The following is a 27,950-nucleotide window of genomic DNA, read 5'->3' on the forward strand; positions in this document are numbered from 1 at the left end:
ATAAATTACAAAGAAAACTTAAACATTGTAACAAAACTTCAATGAAAAAAAATTGACAGCAAACTTTATGTAATCAAACAAGCCTCTATATATACGAAAACTGAAAACAAAAATGAAGTTGAAGCTGCAAATACATTTATGTAAATTGATAAGAGATAGAAAACTATTTAAGTTCTTTAAATTTTACTTATACACAAAAAAATGTATCGGTATGCTCATCAAATATTGCTTGACCTTTGCATATTTTGAAAATCTAAATAAAATCAACAAAAAATTATAGTTTTAGAAAGTGTTAATTCAAAATTTCAACATCACCAGAAGGAAATTGCGAATAAAAATATCACTTTCATCTAACTAAAATACTATTTTTAAGTGACTTGACTGTAAGTGTTGCTCTCCAACTATTGCAACTCATTTCTGACCAGTTGAACAGTTTGGTTTTATAAAACAAATTATAATTTGGTCAGAATTTTGAATAAGTTGCAATAGGTGGAGAGCAACACTAACAGTCAAGTCACAGTAATTAACATCTCAGGTTGATACTGACAAAGTTAGGTGTTAAGGGCATACAATACAGTTACAGGGGAGGTAATGACGTTGTTAACGTCAATTGTTATTTTCGAGATGTCAAACGGTGACTTATCGGGAAAAGATGCAGTTTTCGGCTGATTTTTATCATCCAAACTTATTAAAAACGAGTTCATGAACCCCTCTTTTTTAAAATGACAATTAGTTTGATTAGGTAAGAAGATTATGTGTACCCATTTTAATGAAAACGTAAATAGTGCAATTTTTTTAAATTTGATTAATATACAGCAAAAAATGACAGGATTTTTCTACATTCATGATCATTTGATTAATTTGAGTTATTTGTAAAAATAAAATGTACAAATTTATGCAATATTTATATAAACCATACATTACAGATAATTTAACAAAAAACAGATCGTGTTTATCTTTTAAAACAAAAAAGTTATGTATTTCTATCGAAAGGAAAAATACATCCACAAATCTGTATTTTTAAAAAATATCTGAAATTTGAACCTCAATTTACTCAGAAAAATGCACATGAAGGTATATATTTTTTTTTACATATTTGATTTCATCAGGTAAAAAATAGCCTACATGCAAATTTTCATCAAAATTTAAATACTGGATAAAAACTGTATCGTATGCCCTTAATTGCGCCAGTATTTTTCAGAGGAGAAGATTTTTGGAAAAGTGAATGGACAACAGATGTTGACCTCAGGTGATGAGAACAGATGACTTGGTCCTTTGGACCAGATGAGCTAAAAACATATTATGTATAAGTCAGGAATCGGGACACTAAAGGAAGATAAATTATTAAAAAATTCTTGCAATTAAATGATAACATAATACATGATGTGATTTTCCCCCTCACAATTAAATGCAATCGAGATCAATATGAGGGGAGATAATATCTGTATTGTTTGCAGCAAATTATTTTCATATCATAGTAACCATTCAAAATGTTCTACCGTTCCATCATTATGCATGAATCAACTCATTACTTCATGATTAAATGAGTGAAGTTTTGTTCTACATAATTGGATTCATGCCTCATAAATAAAAAAATTAGTTACAAATAACTTCTACTGGCCAACTTTTATGTCCATAGGGAGAATTTGTCTCTCTCCTTCCCCCTGAAATATCTGTAAAGCTTTCTTTAGGAAGAATACTCCCATTCTTCTCTTCTCCTTCATAGACCATGTACTGCTAATTCCATAGTAGTCCCCCCTTTTTTTGTTAGTTAACCTGTTCAATGCTGAAAATACAAAATGTAGAATAATAAAATATGTTATTTATTCAGGTTACGGCATGTCAAGTAACAAAGAGAATTCCATTGAAAAAATGGTTTCATTAGTAAAAGTATTGTGTTCAAATCAAGTAACAATGATGAACTGTTGATATATCTGCCTGTTTATGTAATTATTACTGCATAAATAAATTAAGCCTTTGATAAAAAGGTCTAACTACATGTATCATAAAAATTGTCATTGATATTTTAACCATGAAAATAAGGTCAAGATGAAATAAACCCTCTCATATGTAATGTAGACTGTACAATGACAAAAGACCTATCTAAGGTTGACTTCAAAATCCACAAGTATTTTAGAATCTGACTTATAACAAAAATAACAATTTATCTGTCCTTTGGAATCTAGTATTAATCTTGAGTTAGAAAAAAGGATGTTCAACTTTCAAAATCCAGAAATTATCAAATGATTTTTTTATGCCCCATTTATGTGCATTATGTTTTCTGGTCTGTGCCGCTTCAGGTTAAAGTTTTTGGTCGAGGTAGTTTTTGATGAAGTTGAAGTCCAATCAACTTGAATCTTAGTAAACATGTTCCCTATGATATGATCTTTCTAATTTTAATGCCAAATTAGAGATTTTATTCTATTTTCACGGTCCACTAAACATAGAAAATGATAGTGCGGATGGGGCATCTGTGTACTTGGGACACATTCTTGTTTAAATATTATAATAATCTATGATTATCAATTATAATAATCATGTTGAAATGATAATGTAGAATTTTGTGTGATACATATATTGTTATTGGAACAGCCCCAAGAGAGAACAGTGATAGCACAAATTGAGCTTACCCTAATGCCATCAAACATTATTTTTGTATTATTGTAACAATATACATACAAACAGAATCCATCACTTAATGTAATCTTAGATTATTATTTGTATTATTGCAGGGTTTAAGCTAGAATTTTGAGGGCTTTAGTCACTTTTTGCACGCTATGAAAATCAACCTTTTTTTTGTGTAACAGCAATGGACCAAGGATGTATGTTACTAGCTTCATCTTTGACTTTGTCAGATTTTAAAAGACTTAGGCATGATTGGCAGTTAGTATTGTATGATTTGACTGTATTGGCCCTTCTATAATACTAAAATTACGAGGTCCAATTTGTCAGCCGTCATCGGGTAAAAACGACAAATCAAAGAATTCAACTCCATATATAACTAATATAGGACAATGGTGTAGATTAAAAATTACACCACTCCAGACCCTTTTGTTTTCCACATAATTAATATTGCCAATAATTAACAAGTTCCGGGTCTAATCCGATACCGATACCAATAGTATATTCACCTGTTAGCTATTACCTGATCTGTACGTTCCGCATTTGACAGGCGCACCACCAAACGGTGTATTTAGGATTTTGCTATATACACGGGTCATAATCAAAAGGCTGACACCACTAAATTCAATCATTGTCAAATTGTTCCCTATTGTAGCTTTATTCAGCAATCAGCAAGACTTTCTAAGATAACTAATATAGGACAATGCTGTTGATTAAAAAATACCCCATTCCTGGATAGCCTGGACCTTTTGTTTTCCAAATAATTAATATTTCCAATAATTGATAAGTTCCAGGTCGACGGGTTCAAACAGAAAGATTTGAAAGCAGAGAAAACTGTGTATCTTATAATCGACATGACTTTATCAGATGACAATACCAATTACTAAAATAAGGCTTAGGCATAGTTATATACTTTAATTCAGTCACGGACCCGATATCACGGGTGTGTACTTGTATTATGAAAGATTCTGACATGGCATGTGGAAACTTGTTCCAGAGGACATTCCTGATCAACAAAAGTTGGATTCATTTATTTTTTAAACAAGGAATCACAGCAAAAATTAACTTGCAATGATTATATCACTGCATAATCATTATCCTTATAAAATGTCTAAATCGATATTTGGAAATCATTTCTATTAAGTTGGAACTGTATAAAATCCTTTTTTGGAACGAATTAAAAGACTGAAAGGAGGTTGTGAACAAATCAAGAATAGATCACGTTTACTACTTTCGGTTTTAAAATGAAACGAAAACGGGAAGTGACATGTGGATTATAAATTCAAAACGAGTCCGGATTTATCAGACAATTATCATTTTTCAGTTTATATTCCTTTAGTAAGAGATATGTTTTTGTCTCTCTCGTTATATTGATTTTAAATGATTTTGTATTTTACGTTTTTAATCAGGATTTATAAATAGTCACAGAAATACTTTTACGCATGCGTAGCAAACAGTACAGGAAGCACCTGTTTAACTCGTGAAGACATCTCTGAACGTTTTGAATAAAATTCTATATTTTAATTGGAAATTATCGAAAGTTTTTGATGGCAATTTATATCAGTTATAACGAAAATGCGTTCAAATGACGAATCTCTGACAAACAAACTACAAATTGTGATCGTTTGAGAAATATGAAATTCAAATGCGAACTGTCCGGGGGTAACAATTTCGATCAATTGACGAAACTGTACTCCTGGTTGTTGAAAAGCCAGGCCCCAAAAGCCAACTGACTGATTCTCCTGGGGAAATAATTACGATGGTTAATTATGAGGTTTATTAATAATTAACGGATTAGTGACCCATCCGATGGCGATTAGCGGATTAGTTGTAATCACAACTTGTAACACCTATGAAAATGTTAATTACCTGGGGGTCATAAACTTGTCAAAAACATAAAGACCGGTTGATTTATTGTTTTTAATGCGAAAATATTTTTACACTTTCAAAATTTAAGTGACGAAATAGATTTGAAATACTTTCGTCAATGCGAAAACCCTTTCGTAAATTAAGAAAGTGACGAGCGCTAGCAAAATCACTGATTATTGTAATAATATACTTACAAACAGAATCCACCATGCATGCCTCTCTGGTATAGGCCTCTACCGGTATCACATTTTGAAAGCAATGCAGAGAAACCACACCTACGTTATCATTCCATATATCTAGGATATGCTTCACTTTATTACACACCTACAACCAAAGGCAATGATTTATATCATACTTTATCATATACAAAGATATCTATCTATATGCTTCACTTTAAAGTTTAAAACACACCTTCAAAGTGCAGTACTATATTAAATAAATTGTTTAACTTTAAAACACACCTTCAAAGTGCAGTACTATATTAAATAAATTGTTTAACTTTAAAACACACCTTCAAAGTGTAGTACTATATAAAATAAATTGTTTAACTTTAAAACACACCTTCAAAGTGCTGTACTATAATAAATAAATTGTTTAACTTTAAAACACACCTTCAAAGTGCAGTACTACATTAAATAAATTGTTTAACTTTAAAACACTACTTCAAAGTGCAGTACTATAATAAATAAATTGTTTAACTTTAAAACACACCTTCAAAGTGCAGTACTATAATAAATAAATTGTTTAACTTTAAAACACACCTTCAAAGTGCAGTACTATAAAATAAATTGTTTAACTTTAAAACACACCTTCAAAGTGCAGTACTATATTAAATAAATTGTTTAACTTTAAAACACACCTTCAAAGTGCAGTACTACATTAAATAAATTGTTTAACTTTAAAACACTACTTCAAAGTGCAGTACTATAACTAGAGGCTCTAAAGAGCCTGTGTCGCTCACCTTGGTATATATGAATATTAAACAAAATATGTTTTTTGGTGATGGTGATGTGTTTGTACATCTTACTTTACTGAACATTCTTGCTGCTTACAATTATCTCTATCTATAATGAACTTGGCCCAGTAGTTTCAGTGGAAAATGTTAGTAAAAATTTACAAATTTTATGAAAATTGTTAAAAATTGACTATAAAGGACAATAACTCCTTAGGGGGTCAATTGACCATTTCAGTCATGTTGACTTATTTGTGAATCTTACTTTTCTGAACATTATTGCTGTTTACAGGTTATCTCTATCTATAATAATATTCAAGATAATAAACCAAAACAGTAAAATTTCCATAAAATTACCAATTCAGGGGCAGCAACCCAACAACGGGTTGTCCGATTCATCTGAAAATTTCAGGGCAGATAGATCTTGACCTGATGAACAATTTAACCCCTGTCAGATTTGCTCTAAATGCTTTGGTTTTTGAGTAATAAGCCAAAAACCCCAATTTTACCCCTATGTTCTATTTTTAGCCATGGCGGCCATCTTGGTTGGTTGACCGGGTCACCGGACACATTTTTTAAGCTAGATACCCCAATGATGATTGTGGCCAAGTTTGGTAAAATTTGGCCCAGTAGTTTCAGAGGAGAAGATTTTTGTAAAAGTTAACGACGACAGACGCCAAGTGATGGGAAAAGCTCACTTGGCCCTTTGGGCCAGGTGAGCTAATAAATAAATTGTTTAATTTTAAAACACACCTTCAAAGTGCAGTACTATATTAAAAAAATTGTTTAACTTTAAAACACACCTTCAAAGTGCAGTACTATATTAAATAAATTGTTTAACTTTAAAACACACCTTCAAAGTGCAGTACTATATTAAATAAATTGTTTAACTTTAAAACACACCTTCAAAGTGCTGTACTATATTAAATAAATTGTTAAACTTTAAAACACACCTTCAAAGTGCAGTACTATATTAAATAAATTGTTTAACTTTAAAACACACCTTCAAAGTGCTGTACTATATTAAATAAATTGTTTAACTTTAAAACACACCTTCAAAGTGCAGTACTATATTAAATAAATTGTTTAACTTTAAAACACACCTTCAAAGTGCAGTACTATATTAAATAAATTGTTTAACACTCTTCAGATTTATAGTTTGATATACATGTATTTCAAATAATTTCCAATTATAGTTAACTTTGACAATGACCGAAGAACTATGTAGCAAATAAGTATGGAAATGATAATGAAAATGAGATTTACTTCAAAACAAATCATTTTTTTATGAGAAAAAAAAAACCATAAGATAACTTCATACAGTGCTTTATTTTTTAAATGAAGTTATAACTTTTTTTATACATATTGTCATTGTTAAGATATTGATTCAAAAAGGTGAGAGGTAGTAATTTTTTTAATTGTATAATAACAGGCCACTATTTAGTTGTCTTACATGGTACAGTTAAGTTGATTTCACAACATAATTAAACGATAAATTCATCTGATTGTTATATTTGGATAAATCTTCAGCACTTCGAAACATCTTTCTTACATAATAATACACAGCAGAATTTCATTCACGTGAATCTCGGGGGAATTTCAACACAAACGAGCTTATAAGTGAAACTCATGTGTACTCATACATGTGATGGACTGTAAAATTCAGATCAGGAGATTTGGAAATTTTGGTCAGAAGTTTGGACCTCAGATCAGGAGGTTTTTTATCGACATATTATCGACATATTTTTCAGCGTAAAACTAACCATATGATCATGATGATGTAAAAATCTGTCTTTTTTGTGTTTTTTTTTCAATCTTCCTTGTGAATGGCATTAGTTTAAGTCTGCATATATTAAGGATTAATTGAGAAAATTTTTTTTTTACTTTTGTTTCACATTGCTGATTGCTGATGAGAATCTTTTTTTTCTTTTGTTTTACATTGTTGATTGCTGATGATGATCTTTTTTATTTGTTTTTCATTGTCATTGGCTTGAGATATAAGAGAGATATATGCTATACATTTATAACATAAAAAATAAATAATAAATTAACAAATAATAACAATGGGTATACTATGCATGGTTAAAAGCACTAATATGATGACAGAAAACTGATCATTGTCATTGTTTAAACTCTTATGAGAAGGGGTCTCACTGTGTCTGGTAATGTCATTATGGCTCCAATAACAGATTTTAAAGTCTACTTTGCAAGTGACTGGTCTTGCCTGTTGGGAGTGAATTGGCACCATTTGAAGTCAGCTTTCCAGGCATTGTTGAACTTTGTCAAATATTTCTGTTGTTTTGAAACTGGTGTCTTTGGAGACGGAGATAACTGTTGTTTTGGCATTTTGAACACATAATGGTGTACAAAATAATCATTTTGCTTATATAATTTTTCAGTCAGCTTGTGTAGCAAACAGCTCACATTGAGCTGAAACAATTCCTTTTTCCAGTATTTTCATATACAATAAATGTTTTTCTCGGCATCAAAAAACTTCCGATAAATGTTTAGACAACAACATTCCATTTTCTATCAGTGCCGGTATTTATCGGTATTAACCTTTAACCATCTTTGGCGTGTGCCATAAACAGAAGCCACATAGAGTAATTGATAATCCAACACCTTATGATTGTTCAATCAAACTATTATCACTTGTTAATTAGCCTTTAGCAAGGACTAAAATCTCCACATGTTGCGTAATCAGGTTACACCGGATACGTTCGATAAACTCGTGTTTTTACGACTTAACAAATCTCGGGTTTTTACGATTTCAATGATAAATTTTGTAAACAAAATAGTAAAAATGGCGACTGAAAATTTTCATTCATAAATTTGTTTCTGCACGGGAGTTTTTCCTCTTCGACGGGATAACGGGAGGGGACCCCTGAAAACGGGAGTTTTGTACTCCCGTCGGGAGGTTCACATGTATGTGTACTGATTTCAAATGAGATTCATTTGAAATGTTAAATCACTGTACCTGTGGCTTTGGTTTCTCCATGTGTCTTATGGCCTCATATAGGTGGCAATAAGGTCTTGATCTTTTACCCTTTCCGATGTAAAATATGGAGGCCACAAATATCTTGAATGACTCTTTTTCACCTAATACAAAAAAAGAAATGATCTATAAAGATGGATAAAAACAAGATAGTTATATTATTAAAGCAGATATGAATGTATTAATTCTATAAAATCATTTATCTCAAACTGTGACATTGCTTTAACATGTTTAATTCGAACATAGTTAAGAACTAGAACTGTCAGTCAACTTATGAAAGGATACCTTCTGCCATGTAATACTAAACAAAACCAGGATTTTTCATTTAATTTTAAACAGTTCATTTCATATTGAACATGTGTACAAAGTTTCAGATTGATGTGACCAGAATGTCCTTGAACCTAAACTGCTAAACACAAACACTGGGACAAATAGACAAACGGTTGGGTGCACAGACTGCAATACATATTGAGCTCAAACTTTTGTGAGTGAGGCATAGAAAATTCTAATTGCTTTTCTTAAAACATCATATCAAGATGAGACTTCATAAGAGAAGTAAAAAAAATTTAATGCTGCATGTATATCATTGCTTTGAATATATATACTTGCCTAATGAATGCATCCTGTTGGGTAAATTCTTAGTTACTCTCGGGTCAAGCAGCAAATAATTGAAAGAGGACTTTAAATGACCTTCTCGCCAACAGCGGTCAGTATTACAAAAAGATGAAATGAGTTTATCTTCTAATGCATTCAGTCCAGACGGATCCCAATCAATAAAAGCTTGGCATAATTCTGGTGAATAACCTGGAAGGAAGTTTACTATAATGTACCAGCATGTAACTTGTTGGCTTTCATTAAATCAGTTTACAATAATGTACCAGCATATAACTTTCATTTATCTGATCAGGCATGTATAATTTGCTTATTAAGCACATTTTGAAGATATTTTTTTCAGTATGCATGTCCTCCAAAACACGTAAATACATGATAAAGTGAATGTTTTCAATGAAGTGGAGTTTTTTGTTAGTTTATGTTGTATTGTTAGTAATAATGTGAGGTCTATTTTAACTTGATATGCAGTATCATGAGTTTTGTTCATTGTTGAAGACTGAACTGGGACCTTAGGTTAACCTGTTAACAACTTTGTCATCATGGTCATATAAGGTCTCTGAAAGGAGATCATAAGAATATGGTGGGAATTGTCTCATTGACAAACAAAACATTTTGTCCTAATATTATATGATAAATATAATTCAGTTGTAGAAATTAATAAATGTGCCATAAAATGTAGTGTTCCAACATTGCAGAATTCTAGATCACTTGTTTCTAACCAAATGATATAAAATACTCCGTAAATGATTGTCTATCACGCTTAAAAGGAGCAAAAAACATTTTTTGTCATGTCATTAACATGCAAGTAAAGCATTTTGTAACTTTTTTTTCTGACCAATATCAAAGTAAAATCAGATCCTATAACTATGTAAATTCTACATTTGATATCCTCAAATACAAACCTGGTTGTTTTGCACACAGCTTCAAATATCCTGGGTCCTCATTAATTTTGCTTAATCTAACAAGATAAAGTTGTCTAGTGTTATCTGTGATTGGTCCTGGATTATCTCCCTTTTCAAGCAACTGTTCTCTTATTTCCTGGTTACTTAATTTGGTAACCAGCCTGGGTACCTGTGATGATTTGGGATCCTCAGAACAAGTAGATGTATCAGAAAAGGCTTTCCAATCATATAAAACTGTCTGTTGTGAATCTACAGTGTTCAAACTACTAAAACTACACAAACTGTCCAAGGATTGTCTGCCACTACTTCCCTGTAGACTTGGTAGGTGGCGCTCAATAAATTGTATACCCTTCTCTTTGTCTGTATATATATAATCAATTGTAGAAGCATCACTTATCATACTTGATGTACTATCTAAAGAATTTCGCTGCATGTGAAAGCTATTATTCAGTACATCATTATCCGTGGTTGATACTGACGACTGCTTGGAGCTTATTGAAGATAATGACTCTTTCAGCCTAAACATTAAAAAAGCTTTATCAACGTCTTGGTTCACAACAAAAGTTTTATCAGTTTGACAAGGTGTTGCTATTTTCTCAGCAAAACTGACCTGTTTCTTTTTACCCTCACTGTTTTCTGTCAGTATTGAGTCAAACTCGGCAAAGTCATAATTTACAAACACATCACTGTTATTATTATCTTCTTTAACGTTAGTACATTTGTGTCTCTCTATAAAACTGGCGTCTGATGACAGAAGTGAATCATTAATTGACAGAAGTGATGGCTCCCAAGTCTTTTTTGTCTGTCTCGCAAATCTTTTGTCGAATTCTGTACCTTGCCTACTAGTTCTGACCTTTCGTGTACAATGGTTGTTGCTGATTGGAAAATTAGAACTTTGATAGTTGGGTGTTCGGTTTTCTACTAAAGGATTGTTATTGACTGTAGATATATGATAGTTCGATGTTCTGTTTTCGGCTAAAGTGTTTTTGTCTTCTGTACGTATATGATAGTTTGATGTTATGTTTTCTGCTGAAGTATTATTGTCCACTGTAGATATAGATTCTTTTGTATCTTTACTGTTAGTTTGTTCAAATATACTAGAGGTGAAGAATTTGTGAGGTTGATTTTGTTCTTCACCAGAACAAGTAATAAATGTATCCGATGAAGATGAATTACTGTCAGACATGTCAGACAGAGGTATATACGGTAATGTCTGTGTTAGTTTGTCTGCCCATACAACATGTCTCGAGGGCTCCTCTGGTGTGGAACTTGAAGATGATTTACAATGAATAATTGGATGATCTGAAAAATAAAAACAATTTAAATCAAATTAATATTCACTTGCATGTAACATGTGTAATAAGACCTATAAAATTAAATTTCAAGCTGATCGTTCTATGAAAATCTATAATATTGTTGAAGTTCTTCATGTTCTTAGTGTTTTACTTGCTGTGCCTAAACTTATCGATTTATGAGTTTGATCTTTCGTCCCTCTTTTATCAAGATCTGACACTAGGATGACACTCTCATATATGTACACTCATAAGAAAGTCGGTTATTTATGATTTAAAATCAGTTTAGAATCAGAGATTTAAGAACATTCATGATTTAATAGAACATGACTTTTAAATTAATTGGAATTTAATCAAAAGCAGAATGAGAAACAGCATTGTTTTATCTTCAAGGTGTAATACCACCAAATCATGGTACGTCACATCTGGTTGCATACGAAAGTAGGCCTAAAAAAATATTCCCTTGAATTTGACAGTTGTAGAAAATTAACCCTGCATTTCAATGCACTTAAATTTTTCTGAGTCGTAAATATGTATGTTGGGTGTCTGAAAGCATCATTCTTTTTTTATTTGATGGTCTTATAAAATATTTTGGAACGTTAAGGTTACATAGTTACCAAAGCAGGTAACCAGTAAATAACAGTGTAAAAATTGGGTTGTCTACCCTCGGCGGTGGTTACTTTCTTATATGCAATGAAATGTAGTGTGAAATTTTCACTGTATCACTGGAAAGGATTGAACTTTACACATGCACAGTATTTCTTTGGTTGAAATAAAGGTAAATACTGTACGATTTTTTTAAAAGTGCCAATTTAACAAAGACTAATAGGGAAAAATCAATGGTGGTATTACACCTATTTAGGGAAACTAAATGTGCACTCGTGACCCTATTGTACTTTCATTTTTAAAAGTTATTAATAAACCAGTTCATACATTGTAAACATGGACTATTCGGAATGGATTTAGACACAGAAAGTACGTTTGAGGTAAAATTGCATTGAAATGGGGGTTTACGGGTGTTTTCTTAGTCAAATGGGTGGACAGACGAAGCTGTATTTAGATTACTGTGTTAAATTTTAAATTACCCTTACAGTTTTTGTTTTGTTTATACAACATGTGAATTTTTTATTTCAGTGTTAACCATGTTCTGAAGAGCATTCTGTTGAAAAATCTTATATGTGAATTGGTCTGCAGATGACACTTCAGCATTAAAGTATGTATCAACTATCATCATGTTTTTTTTTGTTTTGGCCGCAAAAGTTTACAATTTGCCATTGTGCCGTCTACATTTTGCACAGACAATAACTCATCTAAACACTTATTTGTCCTGGATTTATACACATCAGAATCCAGTCTCACATACTTAAACTTTATAATTCTTACCAATTATTTTTTGTACCAGCATTCCAAGGGACATAACCCTTTTTAAAAGCATTTTAAGGTATTTTTTTTATTACTCTTTCTCCCCATTTTCTAATGTAAAATACAAGAAAGTGGACTTTTTGTGTAAATCTATTAGAAATATACTGTTATGAGTAAATAAAAAGACCTTGATACCAGTAGCAATAAATGATTGACTGAAAGGGAACCGTTATTTCTCACACTAGGGGAACAGACCAAAAACTCAAGTTACACATAAGGGCTTATAGAAACTTCCGTGTAGACTGTTAACATTTATAGAGACAGTTCTTTCAGCTAAACACTTTAATTATTGATTTAACATTACATTTATTTCATTTTTGTGGGAAAATAATCACATTTGTTTTATTTTTTAGACAAAAGATATCAAGTTTTGATGAAAAAGGAAGGAAGGAGGAAAAATGGACCAAAACAGACCAAAACAGACCTTCATATGAACTCTAAAAGGTGCAATAAAATTGTTTATCATCTTAAAGTTGTCTTTTGTATTCTATTTAATTGTTTGAATGCATATATCATGAGTTTATGATAAGATATTAGTCAACACTGCATTTTATAATGATACACTGAAATTAGGATTTTTCGAAGAAATTGGACTGAAATTGCCGTAGGATATGGCCTTACATTATAGTGATTTTCTCTGAAACTATAGTTCTGACTGAGACAAAACTTGACAGTTATGCTTGAAATAACTTACAATTGGAGGGGAAAAAATTGCATTTGACATTTAGGTGTTCTTTAGGTGTAATACCACCAAATCATGGTACGTCACATCCGGTTGCATACGAAAGTAGGCCTAACAAGTGAAACTGCGAGCTACTGCTCACTGATGATACCCCCGCCGCAAGTGGATAATATTAATAGTGTAAAAATATGCAAGTGTTCGGTAAACAGGAAGTTGTCGAGTGATGAATCTGAAAACGCATCACACGGTATAGCTGACTTATAAAAATCCTGAAACCAAATTTCAGAAATCCTTGTATTGTAGTTCCTGAGAAAAATGTGACGAAAATTTTTAACTTGGTTATCATTTGTAAAATCATACAAGTGTTCAGTAAACAGGAAGTAGTCGAGTGATGAATCTGAAAACGCATCACACGGTATAGCTGACTTATATAAATCCTGAAACCAAATTTCAGAAATCCTTGTATTGTAGTTCCTGAGAAAAATGTGACGAAAATTTTCAACTTGGCTATCATGTGTAAAATCAGACAAGTGTTCGGTAAACAGGAAGTTGTCAAGTGATGAATCTGAAAACGCATCACATGGTATGGCTGACATATATAAATGTTGATACCAAATTACAGAAAGGGTGGATGTGTAGTTCCTGAGAAAAATGTGACGAAAGTTTCATGGGACGGACTGACTGACTGACGGACGGACGGACTGACAGACAGAGGTAAAACAGTATACCCCCCCTTTTTTAAAGCGGGGGTATAAAAAAATATTCCCTTGAATTTGACAGTTGTAGAAAATTAACCCTGCATTTCAATGCACTTAAATTTTTCTGAGTCGTAAATATGTATGTTGGGTGTCTGAAAGCATCATTCTTTTTTTATTTGATGGTCTTATAAAATATTTTGGAACGTTAAGGTTACATAGTTACCAAAGCAGGTAACCAGTAAATAACAGTGTAAAAATTGGGTTGTCTACCCTCGGCGGTGGTTACTTTCTTATATGCAATGAAATGTAGTGTGAAATTTTCACTGTATCACTGGAAAGGATTGAACTTTACACATGCAAAGTATTTCTTTGGTTGAAATAAAGGTAAATACTGTACGATTTTTTTAAAAGTGCCAATTTAACAAAGACTAATAGGGAAAAATCAATGGTGGTATTATAGTGATGAATAGATATGTTACTTTTATTAAACCGAAAAAGATCACCAGATCAACTTGTTGAGGTTTAAGACCACTTTCTATAATTCTTTCATTTCATGACATCTTTCTTGAGGACACATGAGGGCCTGGTATAAACTATAGTAAGTAAGAAGAAGTAAATGACATAATAAATATATTTAACATTAAAATAATAAGAGGGGAATAGGGGAGGGGGTGTAGAATTTGTTTACCTGGTGATGTGACATTTAAACAAACATTACTTCCAACACTATCGCGATGTTTCACTTTGTCTAAATGCTTTTGAAATTCATGCTGGAAGAAGTTGTCCTTCAAAGTAGATTTGTTAAAATCCTGCAGAAATAAGTCATTTTGATCTACATCTTGCAGCTGTTTCCTATTGTTATTGATGTTACCTTCTGGAAAAGAACAAAACAAAGAATATTGATATAATAGGACAAAATGGTATCATCTTACTATATATGTTATACTGCAGATTCATTATTATTCCACACCAAATTTAGTGGATTTTGTGGGTATATGTAAACCTGCATTTATAATATTGAACACAGTACAAATTTTCTATTGGTTTGGATGCAAATTAATCTAAAACCATGAAATCAAATATCAACGAAAATACATACATGTATATTCATCAATCCACAAAAAAATGGTTTCCAGGAAAATAAACAAACCTACAGTAAACTGTATATTGTTGTGAACATACTTGAAAATTATGAGATTGTGCACAGTTGCCATGAATTAAACTCATTATATCTTAATGTTTTTTTTTGTGTTGAGGACACATGTGCTTTTGAAAACTATGCTGCTGATAATATCTTTTCTGATGCCTTGGCCTTTTATATTTTATTTTGGGTATGGGATTGGCTAAGTGTTGAAGTCCCTATGATGTCTTATAGTTGTATGCATCCTTATCTTTTGGAACCTTGTGGATAGTTGTTGTCTCAATGGCAATCAGACTACATCTCCATCTTCTCAAATATGTGAATTTTCTTATTCAAAAGAAATGCTACTATTTTAGATTCACTTGCTTTCCAAAAAATATGTGTTTAAGAATATCATAATCATGATAATGGTTGAACAAGCAAAACAGTAGCTTAAAAATATGCAGATGAGCAGTAAAATATGAGAAATTTATTGTTAAGATTATGATTATAAACCCAGGTTAAACTAACTGAATTCATAAGTATATCTTGGTATATTTGACAGGGTGTCTTCCTCTGGATTCAGTAACAAACAGTACACCTCAAGGAGTTTTACACAGTCATCATGGTTATACTTGTGTGCAATCTCAAAAACGCTGCTCCCTTCCTAAAATAAAAATAAATTCAATTTTTGAGGTAAAACACTCCAGAGTTAGGTGTGCATTTTTTATTTTGTTAATAAATAAAACATTTGGGATAGTTGAAGATTAATATAGCCATCATATTAGGTTTATATGAACATTAAGATTGTGTTATGTATGTATTATGGGCTGTTTTCTCTATGACAGTCCATATATTCATATCCATACCAGGCAATAATCCAGAATTTATTGTTATGTTTTTTTAAATATATTTCGCCATTATGAACTTTTGAAAATCAAATCTATGGAAGTTCTGTGTATGCACATGCATGACACTTTACAGTTGGCAAAATGTATTAGAATGCCAGGAATATAAGATGATTAAACATTTTGTGGTTCAATATTTACTTTATTTCAAACTGTGGAGTGCATTTATTATTGCGATTAGTCATTTAAGACTAAAATACGATATAAATTTTTCGATATTGAGAAAAATCCGTTACTCCTTTCAAAGCTACACAAAAAAAATAGAAAAATGGATGCTGCTGTTGCATTTTTTTGTTGTGTTCATTCATTAGAACAGTGTATTTCGTTTCAGGCTGCTGTATCTTTTTTATTATAAGAGACACAGAGAAAGTTATTGCATGAAAAATGTTCAGGAGAGCATGAACTCTAATGTTAGGCAATTATTTCAATAAAATTTTTATCAGGTTACCGGCATTTTCAGGAAATAGGTGTAATTTATTACATTTGTGTTGAATTTTGAATAAAAACTACTTTTAGTCAGACCGAGTCACACCGTATTATGTAATTGTGGTACAAATAAGTGGCTCCATCCTAAAAATTTCAGTCAACCTCCATTTCCCCCCTTTTTCTACGTCTCATAATGATTGATCAAATCATACTTTCCACACGAATTAAATGTAATAAACACATTGAGAAAAACTTTTAACTAATCCCCGTTGTCAGTTTCGCCATAGATATGCTGAAATATTTCCATATTTACAGCTTCATTTCCAATTTCCTCAATTTGCATTTGTCAAAATATTTGTTTTTATTTTCCTTCTACTGGCAGACTGGATAATATTACTATAAAAATTGCTGGGATTTCAAGCGTAAATGAGACCTTGTATATCCAAGATTCATACAACGAAATATTAGAAAGGATCCAAATAAAGACAGTCTTGATGAAAAATCCATTGTAATCACGGCATGTGCCTCGAATAGCAGTGGCGGACGGCGTACGTCATCCCGGCAAATGCAGTGTATAGCACTGAAAGGGTTAAAATTCATATAATAAATTTCAAAAGTTTTAATTAATTGCGATTATAACCCTGTCTCATTTTTCGTAATAATAAAAGCATCACAATAATTTTTGAATTTACAGTAATAAGACGCACTTAGATCAATTAGGTTTAAATGTACGTGATTGTTAATTTGGTAAAATGTAGTTTTATCTTACCCTATCTCTAATGTATGGATTTCCCCCATTCTGAAGTAGAAGACGTAGAACATCCCTATCTCCCCAGCTAGCTGCTACATGTAGGGGTGTTGTTCCATCTGCAGATCTAAAAAAAAAAGATATATTCTACATGTATATATGTATATATACTTATGCTTCAACAACATATGTCATAGATTATTTATTTATATGTAGACCATGTAGACAAAGCAAATACATTGTGTAGTTAGATACATTATGGCATGTTTGTACAGACATCATTTCAAGTCTGGATTATGACTGGGTGGGAGTTCTAACAAGATTTCAATAGAGTTTGTAATAGAGATCTAATCCCCACACATAATTCAACAAAAATAAATAGAAACTCAATTCCAATGAGATTGATTTTTTTTTTAATTTTCAGACTATAACCAAACAGAGCCAGTATGCCAGTTGTTTATATAAAGGTTCAAAAAGTGATCAATTGTTTCTGTTTAGTGAAAAAAGTGAGGGAAATAAATGTTTGACTAACTGACTGACAAGATGGCTTCAATTAAGCTTCACTCTTAGAGTGAGGGTTTATATATAAGTTAACTCCTGTATGACTTCAATGTTTGATACTTATGTTTAGCCATTATCATGCTATATTTTGTTGACTAGTGCCATGTGGTAAACACAATGTCAAGATAAATTTTCACACAAAAATCATTTTCAATTTATTATGATCAATATAGTTATGAGAGTCATATACTGGTACTGTACATGAACATTGTGTAGATAAATAAAAAAAAAAATCTTTTTTTAAAAGAGCTTGATTTTTTTAAAAGAACTTGATTTTTTTAAAAGAACTTGATTTTTTTAAAAGAACTTGACATTTTAAAACAATTTCTGAATTTGCACACCATACCTTAAATTTGGATCCCCACCATAAGTCAACAGTAGCTTGACTGCTTCCTCTCCCAGTCCTGTCCCTATATGCATGGGAGCCACCCCCTCCACTGCAAGAACTTCATTAGGATCTGCTCCCCTTCTCAACAGTATAGCGGCAAGTCTGTAAAATAGATAATAGAAATGAAATATGTAATTTTTTGCTGTATTAATTAGCAGTGCACTGAATCTTGGAGACATTGACTTATTGGTTGCTCTGGGATCATCCACCTGTAGCTTGAGAGATTGATTGTGTTTTTTTCTGGAGGCCTTTAAGACTCTGTGTCATAAATATGTCTTGTTGCTGATCTTGCATTTTTGATTGTTTTTATTGGTATCAATTTCTCTCTTAGTATCTACTACAGTTTTTGTCAAAAATAAAAGAAATAGTGAAATTCATCATTCAAGGGCAATAACTTCTAAAAGAAAGTGGACTGCAAGTTTGTATAATTTCAACCACAGTTAATTTGGCCATTGGCATTCTGCCAGTTGTTTTGGTCTTGGTTTTTACAGTGGATACCTTGACAGGTAATTTTGGTGTTATGCTGGTGCAGAAATTCGGAACACGCTATTGTTTTGATAATCATTTCAATGCAACTAATGTGTGAGCAGAGTGTGTATATTATTTTGTAAAGGTCACTGTATATTTCTCGGCTTGAGGTCAATTCGTTTACCTTGTAGCTATTTAGCCGCAGGTGTGAGTTCAAGCGTACACAGGTATGAATGTTTTTATTTGGAAAGGATAACTTGACAGAAAGGATTAGAAAGAGTATGCTGTATTTAATACACTAAGATTTAATACACGATGAGAATAAAGATACAATAATTATATTGTGTAAATTAATTGAAAATAAAATTCAGATTCGTAATTCCGAAAGTGTATAAAAATAAAAGGAAACAGTTTTTTATTACTTTCTTAGTGGCAATTGGCGTAAAGATTCAAATAAGAAGTAAAAAATAGTAGTTTTAATCTTTAATAAAAACTAAATGCAATATTACCCAATTTGATATACCATTGAACATCTGTTTGATATCATTGACTTTACCGGAATTTCTTAACTTGTATTCAAATCTGGCTGTGTTTAAATGCTCATAAAACTATTGCAATTTTAAAGTTTTGAATTGAAAAAAAATACAACATACAACATGCATGATTTTTTTTTTTAGTTTCTTTTTAACATTTCATTCTTACATAATTAAATTCATTTGACAATCATTTAAACAAACTTTTTTGTGAAAAGAATACCAATTATCTAAGCTAAGGCATTATTTTTTTTGAGGATTTTTGTATATTTTTTTAAAAAAATTCTATGATAATATTTGTGCAATGTTGAACATGATAGCCGTCATTAATCCAAATAAGTAATACAGTAGTTGTAACAAAACTTATATTTTAGTCATGCATAACTGATATTGACGAATTTAGAATAGTTCGTCCATACATCGTTGTTCTTGAAACAATCATTATTAGTATACATGTAAGTTTCCTGACGTATAAGCGCCATTGAGGATGAGCTCCAGAGAAAGCAGACTAGTAGCGTTTCGTTAGTTTGTTTGTTGGGAAAGGAGAGGAAATGCAACCACTTGTACAGATAAATGACAGAATTACCATACAAGCATTTATAGTCAACACAACCAGAAAGAGTTCCCATCGTTGGACGGGGAATATGAAGGCTTCCAAGAATGCACAAGTGACATGTCTAACTCTGAACAGTTAGAAAACGGACTATCGACATCAACCGCTTGTTCTTGATATTTGAAACTGCATGCATATATACATATACGTTTATGATAGTGATGAGTTCTTGCGTCTGACTAAATTCCTTCATGGTTATATCTTGACATACGTTTATATTGGTTTGTAAGGTGATTACTCAAAATCGTTATTTGAAAATCCTGTTTGTGAGATGTAGATTCATTTCAATACAGAAATTTCGTCTATATATTAAGTTTCACAAGTGTATAACACGGAGAAGCTCTGAAGGTAAATTACTCCCATTTTGTTTGGGTGTGAACGATCGATGTTTACAGCAATATCAAAGAATAAGATGATGATGGTAGAAAGAACTATGGGCGTCATGTGGCAAATATTACATGCATATCGGACCATGAGTTGTCAATCTGTATGAAAAGCTTTCCAATACAACCATATTATTGAGGAGGAATGTTTACATGCTATACTCTCGTACTAGTATTTCAGGGTTCTTGTGGCGTTCACCTTAGACACACATCTTTTTAACGATGTTTAAAAAAAAAGACAGAACCAATTTAATGTCATATTTCCCTATTTTTTTAAATATAACTAAAAGTCTTTTATCTGAGAAGAATACCCCTATTTAGCGGACAAGTAATTTATTCTTTTTTCTGTTATTGAATACCAAGAAAGAAAATAAATCCCGAAATTAATTTGAAAATTTGATACTCAATAGTTTCCCAGCAAAATATTCACATCCCTTGGGGATAATCAGTGTTCGTCCAGTGGCATATATAACAATTGTGATGACGAATTCCTTCCATTGTCCGTGAACAATCTTATTGAAATATAAATCTGTGATTTTACTATGTCCACAACTTCGATGAACCAAAGCAAATTATACATCGACCTGTATTTAAATCAAATTGGTTCTCTTCTTCTTCTTCTTCTTCTGGTATACAATAGTCTATCGACATTCGATGATTACATACTGTTGGCATACGTGGACTAGTCTATTTAAAAATCTTTTACCCCAATTTATTCAAAATATATGTTTTTTTCTTATGTTCAATGTATACATGCGTTTACTTTTCTACATTGGCTAGAGGTATAGGGGGAGGGTTGAGATCTCACAAACATGTTTAACCCCGCCGCATTTTTGCGCCTGTCCCAAGTCAGGAGCCTCTGGCCTTTGTTAGTCTTGTATTATTTTAATTTTAGTTTCTTGTGTACAATTTGGAAATTAGTATGGCGTTCATTATCACTGAACTAGTATATATTTGTTTAGGGGCCAACTGAAGCCTGAAGGACGCCTCCGGGTGCGGGAATTTCTCGCTACATTGAAGACCTGTTGGTGACCTTCTGCTGTTGTTTTTTTCTATGGTCGGGTTGTTGTCTCTTTGGCACATTCCCCATTTCCATTCTCAATTTTATGTATATATTTTAAATTGCGCTATAGTTCTGTAACTTTCTACCCAGTCGTATAAACGAATCGTCGACAAGTGCGTACATTTTTTTAAATCAATATTTCTGGTATGTTCCAATCTGTCCTTCACTATTGACACTGAGTATATATTACATTTTCCCAAATTCACCCTTGGAAAAAATATTTAAATAGAGTTTAATTTCATCAAATCTTATTTTTTGGGTATTATTTATATTTTTATGAATTATATTCTTTACACCAGAAATGTTATTTATAAACAAGCGTATGAGTTTAGTAATGACAAGTAAGACAGGGTTGTATATTATACATCTGATAGTTCAAAATGGAAAGTTATAACTTATCGGCCGTGTACACTGATCAATACCTGCAGAAGTGAAACGATGCATGAACTTGCAAGCCCGACAGGAAATCGATTGAATACCTGGACGTGTCACCTCACACCCCTCACAATACCTTTGGAAGTAATACCTTTAGCCATGCTGGTGATCAGATGAGGGAAGATCAGAATTTATTTGAAAAAAGTTTATTACTTTAAAGAATTATGAACAAATTAGATTTTCGAAAACAATTTTCACGGAACACTTATTTATGATTTCAACTTTGACTTTTTACCTAATTCCAATATCAACAGTTTAAAAACAACAGACCATGGTAATTTAAAAAAATAAGAATATTTTCCGTATCAAGTTAGTTAGTCCTGAGACTACTATAACGTTATAGTAGTCTCAGGTTAGTCGGATAAAACAACCGTACAATTGACATTTTTATTTATAAACAAGCGTATGAGTTTAGTAATGACAAGTAAGACAGGGTTGTATATTATACACCTGATAGTTCAAAATGGAAAGTTATAACTTATCGGCCGTGTACACTGATCAATACCTGCAGAAGTGAAACGATGCATGAACTTGCAAGCCCGACAGGAAATCGATTGAATACCTGGATGTGTCACCTCACACCCCTCACAATACCTTTGGAAGTAATACCTTTAGCCATGCTGGTGATCAGATGAGGGAAGATCAGAATTTATTTGAAAAAGTTTATTACTTTAAAGAATTATGAACAAATTAGATTTTCGAAAACAATTTTCACGGAACACTTATTTATGATTTCAACTTTGACTTTTTACCTAATTCCAATATCAACAGTTTAAAAACAACAGACCATGGTAATTTAAAAAAATAAGAATATTTTCCGTATCAAGTTAGTTAGTCCTGAGACTACTATAACGTTATAGTAGTCTCAGGTTAGTCGGATAAAACAACCGTACAATTGACAAGATATCGACACGCAATTACGACTACATCGGTTACTGTAGTTTTGTTCCTTTGTGGTTTATAGACATATCGTTGTTATCAATCGGGAAAGAAGACAAAATGGACGAACGCAGAGAATTGATACTCTAAATTTAAAATCGATGGTGATCTCTTATCTAGCGGAATAAAACTTTAATATCTATGAATTTGAGCATTTTCATACAGAATGAACATAATATCAATTTTTGATTTTTTTTCGAAGTTTCCCTTTAATTATATTACAGCTTGTGACAACATGGACAAGTTTGATAGCTGTTTGGAAACTTCTGTCTTTCTAACCAGTCTTTGATCATCATGACAATATTCATTATTCATTTTGTCAGATTTAAAATGTTTTATAAGGTCAAATAAAAATATGTGTGGTTCCAGTTACATACTTTTAAAAAATAGGGTCGGTAGGTAGGCACATTTTTTTTTATAAATTTTTATTTGGATTGTAAAAATCCTGAAAAAAAATCTTGTGTTTACGGAAATTGTTTCCAGTATTATACATGCCCCAGCAGGAAGTTCCGCATTTACATGTGTTTTGGTGTATAATAAACAGTCATGTTATGTTTTTAATTACTTTTGTTGCATTATACATGTATGTTATGAATTCTTCTATTTTAGCCATAACAGATATGCTTCTGATGGAAATTCAGATGACAGAAATCTATGAATTTTATTATTATAGATGTGTACCGGGTAATTCATAATCCTCAAAATTTGATCGTTTGAAAATTTATTTTTCAGAAATAAAAAAAAAAGTTCTAGGGTCAAGGGTTTGAACTAGGAATGATTGGGTAACTGGAACCACACATATATTTTTATTTGGTCAAAGCATTAATTTTTTTCTTTTGATAGCAATGTTCACTATAGGGGGGGGGGGGGAGGGAGGACCTTTTTCGGGACATCAGGATCAGCTGTTTTAAAGCTTACACTTTAAGAATTCCCAAGTGCCCACAAAAGATAAAATAGTTATGATACATGTATATTTAACTGAGAACAAACATATGTTACTACTGATTAAGGAAAAAAGAGTAGACAACTCATGAAAGTGTCTGTAATTATTATAACGCATGCATGTTATTTTTCTCTGATAACTTGTTTAATTGGGACCTCAGGATTTATGTTTTTAAGCCTGGGATTTCGGGATTAGGACCCCTCCGACCTCCCTTCACTATTCCAAATAATAAAGACATCTTGTAAGGCTGTGCCACCTTCCTTTGAAGGCAACATAATTATTTTGAGCATATAGCCAAATTATACACAAACCAGAGACATATGTACATGATATAATCACATCTGTACTAACTAAAGCATGATTAAAATCTTATTCAACACAAAACCTTAATAAATGGATGCAAATGGATCCAGGTGTGAATGTAAAAAGGGGCAAGCATGAACATATCATCGTGTGATGTGTTTTCGTACTAATAACAATTTTCACTGCTTACGGTTTTCACTGTTGAGTTTTTATTCAGGTGTTTACTAAAAATTAAAAAGCATGTCCTGTGGATTGATTTTAGGTATCTAGTTTTTTTGGCAAGGCTTTCTACAATTTTTCATTGTTTCTGATTTCTTTGTGATTTTTGTATGTCAAAAAAAAAAAACGGCGTCATATGTTTTTGTATGAAATAAAAATTGGATCAGTACACAGAGAGGAAATGACTATAAAACCCAGATTTGAATATTTTCTAAAGTCATGGTTCTGATGATCGCTTGAATCATAAAAAAAGTTATTTAATACTTTTCAGTACTAAAAATAATACTAAATAGTTTTAGGTTGGTGTTTCATGTGCTGAAATTGTTAGATTTTGATTAATTTCAGATTGGCACCTGGTTTGTACAAAATACATTATTTCTTTCTAAAAGAAATGCAGTTTTCAAAATTTAGGATTAAATATAAAAAGTTAAGACTGTATTCATCTTCATGTATCAAGGATGTATAAAAAGAATTGTCAATAAAATATTGAATAATTAGATTTTGAACAACCATTTTATATAAGAACCCTGTAAATTTTAACTCGCTGGTTTGTAATTAAAACGACCAAAAAAACACATGACAGTCACAAGTCTTGAAGATCAGGTGTCTGACAGCCAAAAAACATATCTGGACTTTATTTTAACCCTTCAAAATTTTTTTCCACACTTATTCTAGTGATGCATATTTTTTAAATTAAAAAAAAATGGCTAAATATGTCAGTTTTATTAAATTTGTTCTAACGTCTTTAAAATGAAACGTTGAATATATTTTAAATTTGTCAAGTTGTAGTGGTGTTGTTCTAAATATAGAAACCAAAAAACACGGAACAATGTATGCGTATATATGCAGTCGAAACCGACAAAATATGGTTGATACTAAAACATATGACACAACGATATGATAATTTTTGGGCGAGTGTCCCCAGATTCCGATTAAACAGGTTGGGAACAAACCCTCTATATGGTGATTATACCTATATAGAGGGATAATCCTTCTATAGAGGGGTATTTTGTTTAGACTGGATTTAAATCAAAATAGGGCAGAATGGCATTCTCTACTTATTATGGCAGTAACCTGGAACAGTTGATGCACCAATTAATGTACTTAATTTAATATGGGGACGAAGTCCCCAATTACGGTAGAAAAATCAATAAAAAAAAAAAAAATTTCGGGAAAATTTCCTGAATTTTTCATTCTACTAATGAACTCAAAATTGTTAACTTTTTTTTCAGATCTACTTCCGTTTCTGGTCTTGTTTTCATCGTTTGCATGAGACTTTGAATAAAATGTATATTTATCAACATATCAACAAATATAGGAAGGAATTCAACACCCAATCATTTTTAATAATTGTTTGATATGAAAAAAACGTTACCTGGATAACAGCGTTTCTTTGTTTACATTGAATATGACGTCACAACTTGAATAACGTCACAACTAAATCCCTAACAACAGAACCAATATCGGAAACGTTACGGTATTTCCGTTTTTTTTTATCAACATGTTTGAATTAAAAAAAAATAATACAGACTTCGTCCCCATTCACAGGTAATGCCTGCCTCATATTATGCACATGCCCAGTTTGATGCTTATCTGACTAAATATAAAATCTATTGTTCACCATGATTGAAAGCTGTGATGATCAGGTAAATTCTACTCACTTATGCCTCACTGAACAGAATTTCTATTGTTAGATTTAACATGAAATTTAAAGGTCAACTATATATTCCTTTTGTTGTTGATCAGGTGTTCAGATAGGTTTACAATAGATTGCAAGTTTTGTCACTTTAGCAGACAAACTGGTTATCCCAATTTTTAGTAAAGTGCATATGTTGATGCATATAATGCTAGAGATTATAGCCAATATAACTAGATAATGCCATTCTGCCCTAATTTGCTTTAAATCCAGTGCAAACAAAAATACCCCTCTATAGAAGGATAATTTTATCCCTCTAAAGAAGGATTATCCCTCTATAGAGGTATAATCACCATACAGGGGGTTTGTTCCCAACCTGTTAAATGTGGAAAGAACAAGGTCCCTGATTTCATGGATGTTGACTTGTGTCTTCGGATCTCCTGTAGTTGATGATCGCAATACTGGTATACCAGTATTGTCAACAATACTGGTATAAAAAATTTATACCAGTATTGTAACTTTTTTTTTTAAAAACAACAATACTGGTACATTACTGATATACCAGTATTGTAGTTATTTTGTTGACTATTCTTTAAGGTGTATAATGAAAAATTAATTTTTAGCAAAATTAGATATTGAAGTTCAAAGGGAGGTTTTAATAAATGAACTCAAAAAGATTATAAAGGATGATTGTAAAATCAATTGACAACCAGTTAAAAATAATTACTATACTTGTACAAATAAACAAAAGATTATTGTAATTAACTTATATTATTCAAATAATTGTTAATTATATAAATAATTGCTAGCAATTTTATCATATTTCTTGGTGCATTACGTTTGCGCGCATTACCACTACATTTGCACGCATAAATCATTACGTTTGCACGCAGCTTTTGATTACAATTGCGCGCATTTTTTTGACAGGTAAACCCAGGTAAAATACAGGTAATAATACTTATTTATTTATAATTTGTTCAATTATTTACCCTGCTCACCAACGATGAGGTGGAAGTGGGATTTCGAGCAAGATAATTCCGTTTTATTTTGCACAAGCACTAAATCCTAGAAATCTATACAGATAAAATTGTTAAAATGCTTAAACATAGCTAATCTTAAAAAAGGTAAAGGTATAATTGATAAATTCATTACTTCACATGTTGTCAACGTAAAATATTTTAATCCCCAAATGCGCGCAAACGTAATGCGCCCATATTTCTATATTTTTATTTAATTCAATTGAGATAAAATAAAATAAAATCTTAATTTTATATCTGAGTTATAATTAATTTTAATAAATCCAAGCAAATTATTACACTACAACACTGTAAATTCAGCATTCACATGAATGCCATCGTATATATTTTTTACAGATATTTTAATACATGTATACTAACATGACTAAGATCATATGCATTTGTTGGTCTTTATTAATCTTTCTCAGTAAACATGATAAAAGATATCAATATCCATAAAACATAAAAAGTTGCTTAATAGGGAAACCTGATTATAATCAAATTAACTAGTTTGTCTACATAAATGTTCAGGGTAGTTAAAGCAGTTGATTCAGAACCATGGGCAGTACAATTTGTAGCAGATATATCCACTGATACAAATACTCAAATACTAATACATGTATAAGACAAGCACTCCTACAGTGAAAAAAAGCCATACAGTTGCTACATGTATCTCAACAAGCTTGAAATCTACTAAGCGGAAGAGAAAGTCCACAGACTGAATACCTAAATATTAGTGTTGGATAATCGGTTGAAATTACCAACCGATTATCTATTACAATCGGTTGACAGCAACCAACTGACTATCGGTTATAATCGCATCATAATACATTGCCCTTTTTTTTAAAATGAAATCATGCATTTAGTGTCATTGTACATGTCTAATGTGTATATTCCATATCATTGCAGAGTTTATATATTCATATTTGATCTTTTGTTTCCTTTTCATATTCTAGCATACTAAATTATAATCCTGGTACCTTTGATAACTATTTATTTAGCAATTAAAACAATGAATTAATTAGAATCCAGATTCAGATTGAACATATTGTATCTCATAAAATTTTTACAACATTAATTACCAACAGTCACACTAACATTTCTAAAGTCCAATGGTGTAACTCACATTAAAATTTCAATAACATAGCTGTTTAAACATTTGAATGATTGTAGTTTATAAAAGATATTTAAACTTTTTAACT

The 27,950-nt window shown here is 31.5% G+C and overlaps 1 protein-coding gene and 1 long non-coding RNA gene across 2 annotated transcripts in view; one reads left to right on the forward strand and one right to left on the reverse strand.

Annotated features, from left to right (window-relative positions):
* Window positions 1–699: 699 nt before the first annotated feature.
* The window catches only part of LOC143071614 (uncharacterized), a 29,532-nt gene continuing 2,281 nt past the window's right edge, over window positions 700–27,950 (reverse strand). The window contains exons 2-10 of the mRNA XM_076246034.1: window positions 18,156–18,299; window positions 17,270–17,375; window positions 15,698–15,833; window positions 14,735–14,920; window positions 9,953–11,254; window positions 9,048–9,242; window positions 8,421–8,542; window positions 4,686–4,815; window positions 700–1,786 (exon numbers count right to left, since the gene is read on the reverse strand). Coding sequence (XP_076102149.1) covers window positions 1,614–1,786; window positions 4,686–4,815; window positions 8,421–8,542; window positions 9,048–9,242; window positions 9,953–11,254; window positions 14,735–14,920; window positions 15,698–15,833; window positions 17,270–17,375; window positions 18,156–18,299 — 2,494 coding nt within the window. The 3' untranslated portion in view covers window positions 700–1,613. The remainder of the gene's footprint in view (window positions 1,787–4,685; window positions 4,816–8,420; window positions 8,543–9,047; window positions 9,243–9,952; window positions 11,255–14,734; window positions 14,921–15,697; window positions 15,834–17,269; window positions 17,376–18,155; window positions 18,300–27,950) is intronic.
* Window positions 12,029–13,138, forward strand: LOC143071615 (uncharacterized). Its single transcript, XR_012976926.1, has 2 exons — window positions 12,029–12,457; window positions 13,020–13,138. It is a non-coding gene; the product is annotated as an uncharacterized LOC143071615 (long non-coding RNA).

This window comes from Mytilus galloprovincialis, chromosome 4 (assembly GCF_965363235.1).
Source record: "Mytilus galloprovincialis chromosome 4, xbMytGall1.hap1.1, whole genome shotgun sequence".
NCBI lineage: Eukaryota > Metazoa > Mollusca > Bivalvia > Mytilida > Mytilidae > Mytilus > Mytilus galloprovincialis.